The sequence below is a fragment of the Capsicum annuum genome, chromosome 6, assembly GCF_002878395.1.
Source record: "Capsicum annuum cultivar UCD-10X-F1 chromosome 6, UCD10Xv1.1, whole genome shotgun sequence".
NCBI classification, from domain to species: domain Eukaryota; kingdom Viridiplantae; phylum Streptophyta; class Magnoliopsida; order Solanales; family Solanaceae; genus Capsicum; species Capsicum annuum.
Window position 1 is genome coordinate 189,539,971 of NC_061116.1, and position 13,558 is coordinate 189,553,528.

At 35.5% G+C, this 13,558-nt stretch overlaps 1 protein-coding gene across 3 annotated transcripts in view; it reads right to left on the reverse strand.

Annotated features, from left to right (window-relative positions):
- Positions 1 to 1,259: 1,259 nt before the first annotated feature.
- The window catches only part of LOC107872831 (CHD3-type chromatin-remodeling factor PICKLE), a 42,165-nt gene continuing 29,866 nt past the window's right edge, over positions 1,260 to 13,558 (reverse strand). For 2 of the 3 annotated variants that reach the window (XM_047413622.1, XM_047413621.1), the window contains exons 25-31: positions 11,523 to 11,584; positions 11,312 to 11,388; positions 7,747 to 7,877; positions 4,738 to 5,188; positions 3,839 to 3,953; positions 3,679 to 3,752; positions 1,260 to 2,133 (exon numbers count right to left, since the gene is read on the reverse strand). In XM_047413622.1, the coding sequence (XP_047269578.1) occupies positions 1,777 to 2,133; positions 3,679 to 3,752; positions 3,839 to 3,953; positions 4,738 to 5,188; positions 7,747 to 7,877; positions 11,312 to 11,388; positions 11,523 to 11,584 (1,267 nt within the window). In that variant the 3' untranslated portion in view covers positions 1,260 to 1,776. The remainder of the gene's footprint in view (positions 2,134 to 3,678; positions 3,753 to 3,838; positions 3,954 to 4,737; positions 5,189 to 7,746; positions 7,878 to 11,311; positions 11,389 to 11,522; positions 11,585 to 13,558) is intronic. The other variant, XM_047413623.1, reaches the window with a different exon arrangement.

Here is a 13,558-nt window from a genome sequence, read left to right on the forward strand (position 1 = left end):
AGAAGTGTGTCAAGTCGATAAGAGTCAAGTAAAACAAAATAGAGGGAGCGCTTATCCAAATTTATGAGATAAAAAAAGGCTTATCATTTTCTTCTAATATTATTTCTATCCTTTAATGACTGCGTAAAATATGAAATTTCAAAGTATAAATAATAAGTTAGTTAAGTAAAATAAATTTTAAATAAATATTTTTTTTAAGTGAATATCAATTCATGAATAAAGTAAAATGAAAGAGAGAATGTGTGGAATAGCAATGGCCAAATTTAGAGTTTGGCCAGGTAAAATATCTTTAGCTTTTTTTAAGTTTGTTAGAGTGGATCATTCTTATTCCAACTAAGCAGTATTAGAAACTAATAATGACCATTAAAAACACATGATAAAAACTTATCAAAAAAACTGATAGATTCAATCGATTTGATTCTAACTTTCTGTAAAACAAAATCAACTGAAAATAATTTTATTTTATTTTCAAAATAAGATAGACCAAACCAAATCAGTTAAATTAAAATAAATTAAAAATATGGAATCAAAATGATCGAATTGTTCCATTTTTTATTTATCAATTTTTGATCCAAACACAAACTGACCGATTTATTTTTCTGTCAATTCAAAAGTTGATCAATAAATCAATATTTTTTTAACTATATAATTTGTATTTTGTAATAGTATATTTTTTTAATAAACGCCATTAATTTTTAAGTCCTTTTTGCAGTTCAACTCTTCCCAAATCCCATTATGTGAGAGCCTGTTTGAGATTGCTATTAGAAAATTACTTACTTGAGAAACACTTTTATAAAATAGCTTTCAGAAAAATACTTTTTTTAAAAAAAAACTTGTGTTTGATAAAATTATTTGAAAAATACTTTAGTTAAACGGATTGTATTTTGATAATCTTTTCAAAAAATATTTTTGAGCGGAAAATGACCAAAAAGAAAGTGTTTTTTTTTTTTGAAGGAAGAAAAACAAATCTCATACAGGCCATAAAGACGCTGTGGGTTATATGTTAAGGGACAAATAAAATCCTGTTATGATAGACAAGGGACAAAAATAGATCCTACTAGCAAATCGACCCATGTTGTTAAAAAGTCTCTCAACTAAATACTCTATATTAGTAATACTTTCACGTAATTTCCACCCTATGCAATTTTATTACAAGGATGATGGAAAATTTGTACCTAAGGTAATTATTATAATTTAAATGATACTACATGCAGTAGACTTCACTGATGAATGCGGCTATACATGTGAAAATCAAGAAATGCAAAGTAAATTTTTTTTTTCTTCCAAGTACGAAATTTAAAAAGGACAGTTAAATATGTGACAACATTTCCAACACATATGGGATGTTGTCAATATTGAAGCTACAAGGTTACAGTATGGTCCCATATAAATATAAATATACATGGCATGCTGATAGGAAATGGAGTCCAGCGTACTTGCCCTCCATCCACCCTACAGACTTCTTGTCACTCTTTCGTAGTTTGATCCAGTCAATCGATCAAGACGCTAGACGCTAATCTCTTCTGCTTATGCCGGTTATAAGAAAAGTATGTTCTTGTGTTTCAAGGGGAGAGCGGAAAACACAAATAAGGGAAGGAAAACAGTTGCTCTCTTGTAGTCATTCTAATGATGGTTTCCTAGGAGGTTGTCAATTTCCCTATATAGTCTACTCTCAGTCACAAATGTAATGCCCTTTTTTTAACTGGTTTCATTCTGATATATCCATTGCAACATTGGTGGTGCTAACAACAGTATCATCCTGCTTCTCCATCATCTCTATATCAGTATCTCCGAAGGGCTAATATTGTGGGGCTCATTGCTTCCTGTTGTTCTCGGAGCTGTTAAATTGCTAATACTCACGGATTCAGATTCTGTACCTGTTGGAAAATTGTCATGCCGTTCCTCAGCACTGTGAAGCCTACCATCCCCTAGAAATGATGGAACTGGAGAGGGTTTGACACCTTCGGGCTTCCAATCTTCTTGAGGTTTTTGATGCGCTGAAGAAAGTACTCGTTTCATCTCTTGGAAAAACGACTCCAGTGGAAGGAGGTCCTTTTTTATTGCGACATTAGCTGGCTGACTTGCTACTGCATTAAATGAATCTTCACCATTGTCAGAAAGTACCTTGCACATCTGCAAAAGAAAAGAAAAGAAAGCACAAAACATCTACTTCACAACCCTTGCTGTGAAAATATGTTTTGTTCCATATTTTCTGGTAATATGCAAATTCTCTTATTCTATAAGACAGAGTTAGCAGGCTCATCTCCGTCAACATGCTTGCTTGATGATGGGGATATTTATGTAATCTGGACAGGGTTTTATACGTGGTGATACCTGGAATATCTACTGCCATTTATTTTGCTGCCTTTCAGCCTATTGGCTAGCTTTATTAGGTAAACTTTTTGCAGGTTTCTTTTTGTCCATTGATTTGATCCTTTACTGCATTATTTCACGCTCAATATTTAGTTTTGTCAACAACAACAACATACCCAATATATTCCCGAAAAGTGGGGTTTGGGGAGAGTAAGTGTATGCAGTCCATATCATTGCCCCAGAGGTGAGATTGAAAGGCTGTTTCCGATAGACCCCCGGCTCAAGACAAAGGAAGTCCAGAAAAAATAGTAACGGGAACAAGAAACAATAGGTATTTAAACCACAGCGTATTTGAAGTTATAATAGTGTTCCGATAAAATATATGTGAACACTATATCACAGAGAAAATAATACACATTAAGTATTGTTTGATTGAAAGTACACATAATTTATTCATACAATGTTTTAAAATTTTCTAGCCCATGAGATCATTAAATTAAGTGTACAAATATTGCCAATTTTTTAAATTGGATTACTCCACACATTTCATTTCCAAGTTTGGTTTCAAAATTTTAAACTATTTCAGTCTCACATTATCATTTTCTAAACATTCAATCTTTGATATTGGTATGAATTTGGCTTGCTTTCAATTTCACTTTCTTGCACTGGTTTTAGCTACATAACCCTAATGAAGAGGGGCTAACATATGTGCTCGAGATGTTATTTTTGTGAACATAATGCAGAGATGATTAATGATCTGTTTCTTCATTGAAGTGGTTAGCCAGCTTTGGAATCTGTTTACCAGTTTCAGAGGCATAAGGTGGACGATACCGGAAGAACAGGAGAGGCACTAACTAGCTGGAATTTTGAGGGTGGTCGTAGCACTAACAAAGAAAGACAGATGGAGAATTGCCCCAGCAGTAATATGGTGCACCATTTGGAAAGCGAGAAACTCTAGGTTTTTAGAGGGCAACAGAAGTTCTCTTCAAAAGTTAAAGATGAACTGCATTATAAGTTTTTGTTATTGGTGCAACTCAGAGTATATAGATGGACCAGTTTATATAGTAGACATCCTAGGATCCTACAATCCTTGTAAGATGAGATAGGATTTAGTGTTAGTCTATTGTTTTTACTCTTTTGGATGTAGATTCAATGATGGAATTTTCGCTTCCAGCTTTTGTGATGATGATTTATATACAGTTGTTACCATTGTCAAAAAAATGGAGAGTGATCAAAGTTACTCTTTCATCGATTTTATTCAATATATTTATATTGGGATTGGGCCCGTGCGCTGCACAGACTACTCTTTACTATTTATGCATATAAGATGAAGTCCTGAAATATGTTCCGGAACAGAAGATTCACCTTATTGTAAAGCTGAGCAACACTCAAACGATCCGCTTCACCATCACAAGCAACATCAGAGATTCCCTGTGGAGCTGCATTCAGAAGTGCATGATGGGATGCTAGTCAGTAGCTTCTTGACACACTAGCGAAGCTTCAAGCAGTGAATAACAATACTTACAAATTGCAATAAGTTTTGGGAAATTATCAATCATTTCAGTGCCAGCTGCCTCGACATTTCGACTTGGTTCGTCTACAATCTTGGTGTCACACTCCATCTCTTTCCCAGGGTAACCCTGAAGGAAGAAAATGGATACAAACAAACCACATTAATACAGGTTTAACTGTCCTAAAAATGATCAAATCAACCAATGCAGCTGCAAATCTTAGCTATTAAAACCTAAATCATATGGGAACAAAATGAGAAACAACAATCATAAAGCTTGAAAATGAGCAAGTCAAATAACAAAGGCCAAAAGCCATTCACAACAACTAATAGAACAGCAATATATTTGGGATAAGTCATGATTTATCTACCAAACAGGCAGAAGGAATAAAGACTGGTCTTGACAGTGATAAAACAAAGACCAAGTAACGCATGAAATTCTATTCATTTAAGCTTGGTCGAGAAAGGGTGTAGAATGTAATATCTAACACACCAAAAGTTTCTTTCCCCAGAAAACATCAAATTTTGCAGGCTCTAACAATCATAGAGAAATTTAGCCTTTTATATAGTTGGGGCCATCACAAGGTCACATACTCAATGATTAAGAACTAGCAGGAACATGAAGTTGTACAAGGCTAGCCTGCTAACATGGAATGACTACAGAATATACCTAAAGACTACAGGACCCCAACCAAACCAGGTTCATAGTTCTGTGGCTCTTAAGGAGCATACACTAGATCTACAAGTCTTAGTTTTTCTTCTGAGATAACTTGACACCAGGAGGAAAAACAAAGAAGGAAAGAAGATGAAGCCAGGTTTGTTATTACACTCTTTGGAAACAAATCCATGACCGATGGACTTCCAAGTATATTCAAATGAACTTCAGATGTTTTTGAAAATTTAAGACGACTTACAACAACTTCTCTCTGGTACTCAGCATTAATTGCATTCTCGAGAAGCATCACCCTTTTCCTTATAAATTCAACTTGTCTTCTCTGCATCTCTCTCAAATGATATAACAAAGAAGAATCTTGATAAAGTTGGGTTCTGTTTGAAGGATCGCTTGTGCCATGTGAGTGTTCATGGTTAGTCTCATCAGCAGCCTTCACTTGATTTCCAGTAGTTCCAGCATTAGCTGTATTCACACCATTTGGTGCTTGATGGACTCCTGGAGCAGAAACTTGTGCTTGTGAAACCCCTGAAGTGGGAAGCGGCTGAGAAGCTCCAGGAGCAGGAGGAACTTGTGGCTGAGTCGCTCCAGGCACGGGTAAACTTATAGAAGGAAGATTCAGCTCTTTACAGACAACTTCTTGGATTCTCAACTCTTTGTCATCGATAATAGCTTGCCATCTTCCATAACCATGCCTGCACAAAATACAGAACAAAAACACAGCCAGAAATTAGCACTTATGCACAGTAATTGAACTAAACATGGGCTACTGCCCTGGAATTCCACAGTCGAAATGATCAATGATACATTCAAAAGGATAGGCACAACGAAAAATTGCCGCGACACTTTACACAGACAACTTGCATTTCAGAGGAAGAAGTAGAGGATGATGATCGAATGACCACAAACAACTCTGGCATAACTAGAAGAATAAACATAGATCATCCCTACATTAGGTTCCAGTTATACAAGATACACTTTAGCAATCTTTTACTGTAAAGCAACTTCGCATGTGAGCACAAGTAGATCAAAGAAATCCTTTTCACTTAGAGAAGCCAGTATTTGGATCATGTCAAATGATATAATTTTTTAACTGCAGGAGAAGTCCACGTTATCATGTAAGGTGGGCTTCCTCTTAAAATCATGGGGAAAAAATGAGGTTTGGGAATGGTTTCATAGACACAATTTGCATACTGTAAGGTTTTCAATATTGATTATTGCATCTTCAGAATGCTTTGTTGTCCCACACTCTCACAATGAGGACTGGGATAGTCAATCCTCTGATTCCCTTCTTCTTTGTTCAGGTAATGACAATTTTTTTCTCAATATAGAAAAAAGAAGCATTATATGGATGGTTACAGGCCTACAAGAGAAGAGACTGAAGCCAAGATGGAAACACAACATATGTTTCACAAACTCTTTATGCAGAGAACAGACTTAACCTGTGAAGCAAAAAATAAACAAATGCTGCATTTAAAAGTGATCCTTAGCCTTTGAGGCCATTTCCAAGAGCAACATATCCACTGGAAATGCTGACCAGGGAATTAATCAACCGGCTATGGTAAAGAGATGCAAAGTAGAGAAATTTCCTCTCACCTACCTGGAGATTACATTTGAGAGCTAAACCAAAGAAAGGAAGAAGAGAATTGTACGGCTCGGTTGTGTTTGAAGGCAATTCGGAGAATGTTGCACCACCCAAGAATTTCTAATTTTTCAGTAAGAAAGTTTATTTAACTTGGCTTACTACATTTTTGGAAGGAATTATAGTTATGTCATTATATTTAATGAATCATTCGTTTATTGCTTATGATTCATTAATGAAAATAATCTTAGAACTAAACATAATTTGCTTATTTTTTCCTTACAATTTGAGTTAGTCAAGTACTCATTCCTATCATTATGAAATAAATAGGTTCATATTTCTCTGTCTTTTGTTAGAATTAATTTAATTGAACCAACTTTATTAAGAGGTTAGCATGTGCAGTTTGATTCCCTACTGAGAAGACGCTTCATGGTATCAACAAAAGATCTATTGACATTATTTTCTGATAAAGACCTTCGTAACTTTTTTTCCTTTTCTTTAATTTGATATTTCAGTTTTAAGTAATTGTGGTGATAATTTGCTACTTTTCTTCCATTTCTTGAGTTAAATAACATGTATTTCTCATTTTTAGGTTACATTTATTGCCAATTACTGACCAACCCACAAGCAAACAAGCTCTATTAAATTTTAGGAATCATGTTTTACTTTTCCTCTTCATTTGATTCTCTGGGATTAATCTTTATCCATCATTCCATTCCCATGGAATAACGAGCCTAAATATCTGATTGTTTTGCATTTAGGCACGACCGTTCCGTCTAATTGACATCAACTTCATTCTTCTTATGCTGAATATTCAATCTAACTTCTACTCATCCTAAAACCTTTTATTCACTAGAATGCTTCTCCATAGTTCAAGTTTTTGGTTGACATCCTCATTGATTTGATCAATTAGCACAATATCTTCAACAAGTAGCATAAACCGTATATTTCATCTTGTTAACCCGCAATCACGGAAATTCTTTAGTATTTCTTACTTGTGTACTAAAGTTAGCGACGGTTCCTCCGTATATGTCCTCTATGGAATTTATATATTTAATGTTACCTCTTTTCTTTTCCAATACCAAAGGACCTTTCTCGGTACTCTATCAGATGCTTTCTCCGGGTCAATGAACACCAATGTATAGATCTTTCTTCACCAATTTTCTTAGCAAGAATATAGCCTCTGTTGCAGATGTACTGTACATCAATCCAGTGTGTGCTCTATCACTCATTCCCAGAGTTTCAATGTGTGACTCATAAGTTAAAGGTCATGATAGTTTGGCGCAATTTTGTGTATCTCCTTATGTTTCTAAAACTGGAATCAGGGTATTCTTTCTCTACTAGTAAGGCATCCTACCACATCTTAGTATAGCACAAACAACCTCTAGGAAGATATTAAATACTCCATCTGTTTAAGAAATAATTAAGGACATCTCTACTAGTTTGACTGGATATAGAGTTTAAGAAATAAAGGACTTGTGAAACTTGTGATATAAAATAAGCCATGGATATTGTTTGGCCATCAAACACATCATTAAGAGTAAAATGAAACATTTCAAGGGAAAATGTTTCTAATATAGAACATGGGCAAGTACACAAAGTTACTCCAAAATGGTTCATCACTTTCTAACTTCATGAAATAGATCAGAGGAAAAAGAAAGGACTGCATACTTTAGTACTGCTTGTAGTAGCAGCAAATCATGATCTTCCTTCCAAACACGTCCACCTTTTAATCCAGGAAACCAAGACACAATGTCCATGGAAAAAAGAGGACTATTTCTCTCTTCCAAGAAAGCCTTGACCTGAAATAAGCAACACTTCGTGAAAATTTCATAATTAATCCACATTTAGAACTGTAGCTCAATATGCTCGTGTCATTGACGAGGATTTCAGAGATCACTTGAAAACTTTAGTAACAGCAAAAACTCTACATGAAAGCCGTGCATAAACTGCATATATGACTGTTTTGCTAATACAAGAAACTATCAACGTAGGACTAAGAAGTAACATTGTGTTCCATCAGGCTATACAAGGATACATTGGAAAGTAACAATTCATGGAAAAAAAGTGTCTCCCCTTTTTTTCGATTGTGCGAACTGAATTCCCAACTCAAGCAAAAAGAACAACTTGTAGTACTCCCCCAGAAAAAAAAAGGACGTAGCACTTCCTAATTTCCGATTTAAGTGTCCTACTTTTCTTTTTAAGTCTATTTAAAAAGGAATGCTTCTTCTATATTTGGTAACTCTATAATTCCAACATTCTACATGGCTTGTTTAAGACTACAAATCCAAAGAGCATTTTGGTACTTATTTTTTTTTTTCTTTGAGAAAGGTAACCATAAAGCATTTAGTACACTAAACACATCTTTAGTTTAAGACCAAAAATTGAAAAGTCTCATTTTCTTAGATTCTGTGCACAGTCAAACTAAGATACTTAAATTGAAATGGAGGGAATAACAACTAGGCAGTCAAGTTTGCCAACCAATCAACAATGTCTTCCAACATCTGAAAAGAGTTTCCCATCTCCCTATAATAGCTTGACATTAAGATCCATTCGTGTCTATTGGCTTACAGTCAAGAAATTTGCCTTCTTCCCAGATGACTATCGCATATTTTCTTCATGATATATAGGATGCCTCATTCAGATTGGGTAACCTCATTTACAAAAAAAGTACCTTTAAGCCTCCAAAAAGATTGATGTAACATATCTTGAGAAAAGTAACTGACTAAAATGGTGCGAGAAAATATGCCCAAGCATTATCATTCTGAAGGATGTAAATAAAACACTAAATTGTCTTTGAATCTCAGGGCAAAGAGAAACAAAGGTAGAATATAAATTAGAACGGTTCTCATTCAGGAATAGTCTTCATTGGAAGTAATGAATAACCCTGAGTCCTGACTCAAAACAACCATTCATACTATGTCGTACATATCTCAATGAATTGAAGAAAACGAAGTACGAGATCATACATTGACTATACCTAAGAATAGAAATCTTGTGATAACGAAAGAAAGAATTGTGAGAAAAACTTATTCTCATTAGCTTCTACTATCATAGAGAATTATGGGAAAAACTTATTCTCATTAGCTTCTACAATCTTATATAGTAGCTCCAGAGTTGTGCATAAAAGATAATAAAAGAATGAAAAAGTACAGTTAAGTCCCTAAGCAATGTCCCATTTATTTAACAAATGCAAACAGACGTGCAATATGGCTCCCTAATAGTGTCGTTCATGAGGATAAACCATCCTTATTATAAAACAAGAATCCACTAACAAGTGATGAGTTGATATGGATATCCAACTTATAGTAGACCTCTGATATGGTTTAGTAAACCTAACAATCAAATTAGTTAGCCTTTTAATTTGAGATTTTCCGATTTGTATTTTTCTGAAAAATGGAATAAAAAATTCATATCTAGGGTCAAGCCCTTAATACATTTAAACAGATGCACACAGCAAAAAGAAGCAATTTAGAAGAAGACTTTATCTTAATATGACAGAAATCAATGTCAGTTGATGTTCCTTTACATTGTTCATCATCTCATTTACCAATTTGGAAGTATCTATAAAGAGCTACAGTAGATGCTATATATTTACTTCAATCCACTTCTGTTTGAACGAAAACAAGGTGAAAAAAACTTGGCCAAATAACCCTTTTTTCAGAACAGAGAATTTTTTTCTTCTAGAAAAACTCCAAAAACTTGATAACTTGAAAAAAAAATTCTGGCCCCATCCCAAATGCCAGTCAGTCATATCTCGCTTAATGAAGTTGTGTCAACCTTATCAAGTGATTTTGGTTGGTCAGAAGAGTAGCTTCAGTTCAAACCAAGTAGACATGTTTTGTATAAGGTGTTTTATGTTAGTTCATGTGAAAAATAAAAAAGAAATCTGCCATTCTACGTCACAGGGATGGCTAAGAATCTGATTTTGAAGTTCTTTTATAGTATGTTAATCTGAGTTAGTGTTCTTTTTGAGGTCCTTCAAGTTTTTAGTTCGATCTACGTATTATTTACTAGTATACGGGTTGTACCGCACATCATTGTTGCAAAAGATTTGCCTTACCTGTTAAAAAACTTCTCTCAAATGCATGCCATGTCTTACAAATAAACCCGTATATCCACATTAGGCTATATAATCATATCACAGATCAAAGAAGCACCAGGATAGTAGGGACAATTCACAAAGTCAACAACAACGACAACTACACACCCAGTAAAATCTCACAAGTGAGGCCTGGGGAGGGTAAAGGGGACGCAGACCTTACCAGTACCTCGGGGAGGTAGAGAGGCTGTTTCCGGACGACCCTCGGATCAAGTGTAGCAAATCCAAGTACAAAGAAGAGATAAACAGTGAAGAAAATATGATAACTAACAAGGGAACAGTATGCAGACACAAAATAGTGTGATAATCAAAACACAATAAACAACAAATGATAGATATCTACGGCTAAACCCTAAGCTACCATACTACGATGCACGACAATACTCCTACCCGACTAACCACCATCCATATCCCCGTAGCTAAGGTCATGTCCTTGGTAACCTGAATATGCGTCATGTTTTGTCTAATCACCTCACCCCAATGATTCTTCGCCTACCTCTACCCCTCTTCATACCTACTATATCCAACCTCTCGCACCTCCTCACTGAGGCGTCTAAACCTCACCTCATCACATGTCCAAACCATCTCAATCTCGCTTCCCTCATCTCGTCCACCACGGAGGCCACTCCCACCTTATCTCGAATAACCTCATTCCTGGTTCTATTACACCTAGTATGTCCACACACCCATCACAACATCCTCATCTCTGCGACATGAGCAAGTTAGCATTTCAGAAATTTACAAGAAACAATGGTAAAATTCATCTCACCATCATCAACAATGTCAAGAAAAAATAGTAAAAGTCATATTAAGACATAGCTCAAAAAGTGTGAAATTTATTTCAACACAAAATCAAATACATATAGAGTGACTAAGAAGCTCAACAAGACACCCAGTGTAATCCCACGGGTGGAGTCTCCGGAATGTAGAGTGTATGTAGACCTTAACCTCATGGAGGTAGTGAGGTTGTTTTCAAAGACCTTCTGCTCAATTATTGACTAAGAAGCTCAAGAAATTATAAAATAAAAGGACAGTCCACAAAGCCCCACGGCAATAAAAGTTGCTCACAACTAAAATAGCATTAAATAGCCACCAACCTCGGATTCCGGCAAGTTATCGAAGTTAAAATCTTACCTTGTCTCTTATAAGAAGCAATACTGCAATCCTCACTAGCACATCTGGTATTCTTAATCCTTCTTTTGGAACCCCATCTGCAATCCAGGATTTTAAATGTTTTGACCCAATTGACGCGCAAAGAGAAGGAAGGGAGAGAAACTAAAGCAGTAAAGCGAACAAATAAGAGTTCCATAAAGAAAGACATAAAGAATTGATGTAAGTCCTTCACCTGTAAATGATGGTGATTCAGTAATATCTTCAGCAATATGCGACAAAAACAGAGTTCCATAGCTGTATGACAGATGACAATGTAAATAAATTATTTTTCCTTGCAGAAAAATGAAGGTTGGAGTTTTTTTTTTTCTGACTGGTAACTTGTGTGTATTTCTAAATGAACAAAACAGTACATAGGTTGTACTCTCTGAAACCATATTTACAATGTGACTAAGAAACTGAAGTTGTTCAGACCATCTCAACGTAATCTAGCACATCGAGAATTTCTACAGTTTCTCCTAAGTAGGACTGTCTACACCAAAAAGTAAAAGAGCAAAAATACAGTTCAGGTTGATATATTGCACAGAATTGTTCAAATTCTCAAAACATCTGGAATTTCTTCCTTTCCAGATTGTATACCAAATGTTAGCTAGGACAGTTCTCCATCTTTCTATATCCTTTGCCCCAATTCATCCCAACTCACTAAGGTTTCAGAAATGTTATCTGGCATTATCCAAGTGATGCCTCTAACATTAATGAGATTAATAAAAATCCTCCACAATTGTCTGTTAGCTTGCAATGGAGAGAGATGGATTACTGTCTCTGCTCTCACCACATAAATAACATATGGAACAAGAGAGATCCCCTTTTTCATCAAGTTTCCTGGATAAAAGCCAGACAAAGCAATCTACTTGAATTATTTTGTTAGTTTAAACACAATGTTTTGATTGTTACTTAAATTTTGTTGTATCGTATCGTTAAATTCATCATTATGTAACAGTGAAAAGTCTCATTTTCTGTTAACCGATTTGGTGTGGTCACGGCACTACCTTTTTTCTTCTCACTTTGTTTTTTCTTACAACAGCAACAACATACCCAGTGTAACCCCACAAGTGGAGTGTGGAGAGGGTAGAGCGCACGCAGACCTTATCTCTACCTCGTAGAGACCAAGAGGTTGTTTCAAATAGACCTTCAGCTCATTTTGTCTTTCTTATTATCTAATAATCCTATTTTATCCTTTGTCTTACCTTTTTATAATAGCTTTACCCTGTATCCTACTTATTTTGTAAGTTTATTCTTCAAATTGTCGGTTTGTGACACTATGTAACGATGGAAAACGATACAATCTATCCACACTGTAGTCATCAAAACAATACAATACAACACAACACAATACAATATAATATGACATTATGAACCAATATATCACAACTATCCGAACAAGTTGTTACCGCTCACAACACCACGTTATTCAGTAGGCAGGGACAATGCAAGAGAGAGACGAGGAAGATCAATGAAGAACCACTTTAAACAACACCAAGAGATCTCCTCTTTCATTTTATAAAAAAACTACAATCAGGGTTACAAGGCATGTGATGCATCCGATCATAATATGCCACCAAAACTTAAAGGCACATCCAATAGAGTGGTGGCTAGATCGACTACGTTGTATTGGGCAGAGTGTAGGCCAGTTAACAACTCTCACATTCAGAAGATGAGAGTTGTGGAAATGAGGATGATGTGGTGGATGTATGGCTAAGAAAGAGAAGATTAGGAATGAAGATATCTTGGGAAAAATGAGGTCGTCGTCGTGGACAAGATGAGGAAAGCGAGACTGCGATGATTTGGACATGTGAAAAGGGGATGCATGGATACCCCAATAAGGAAGTGTGAGGTTGGCAGTGGCAGGTTTTAGGAGGTAAAGGTCCGCCAAAAAAGTATTGCGGTGAGGTGATCAGAGACGACATGGCTCACCTTCAGCTTACCAAGGACGTGACCATAGTAGGTAATGGAGGTCGAAGATTAGGCAAAAAGGTTAGTTGGTAGTCGAGTGTTGTTTCCTTGCATTCCAGTAGCATTAGTTTTGATCTCGTAGTTTCTTACCCTTCGATTTCTGTTAATACTACTTGCTCTTTGCTTCAGTTATCACATTATTTTGTTGTTGTAACTGTTCTTTTTTATCACTGTTCCATAATGATTTCGTTATTATTTGCAATGTCTGCTTAGCGTTTGTATGTTATTTTAAAAAATTGCTTTGTTATGAGTTACTTG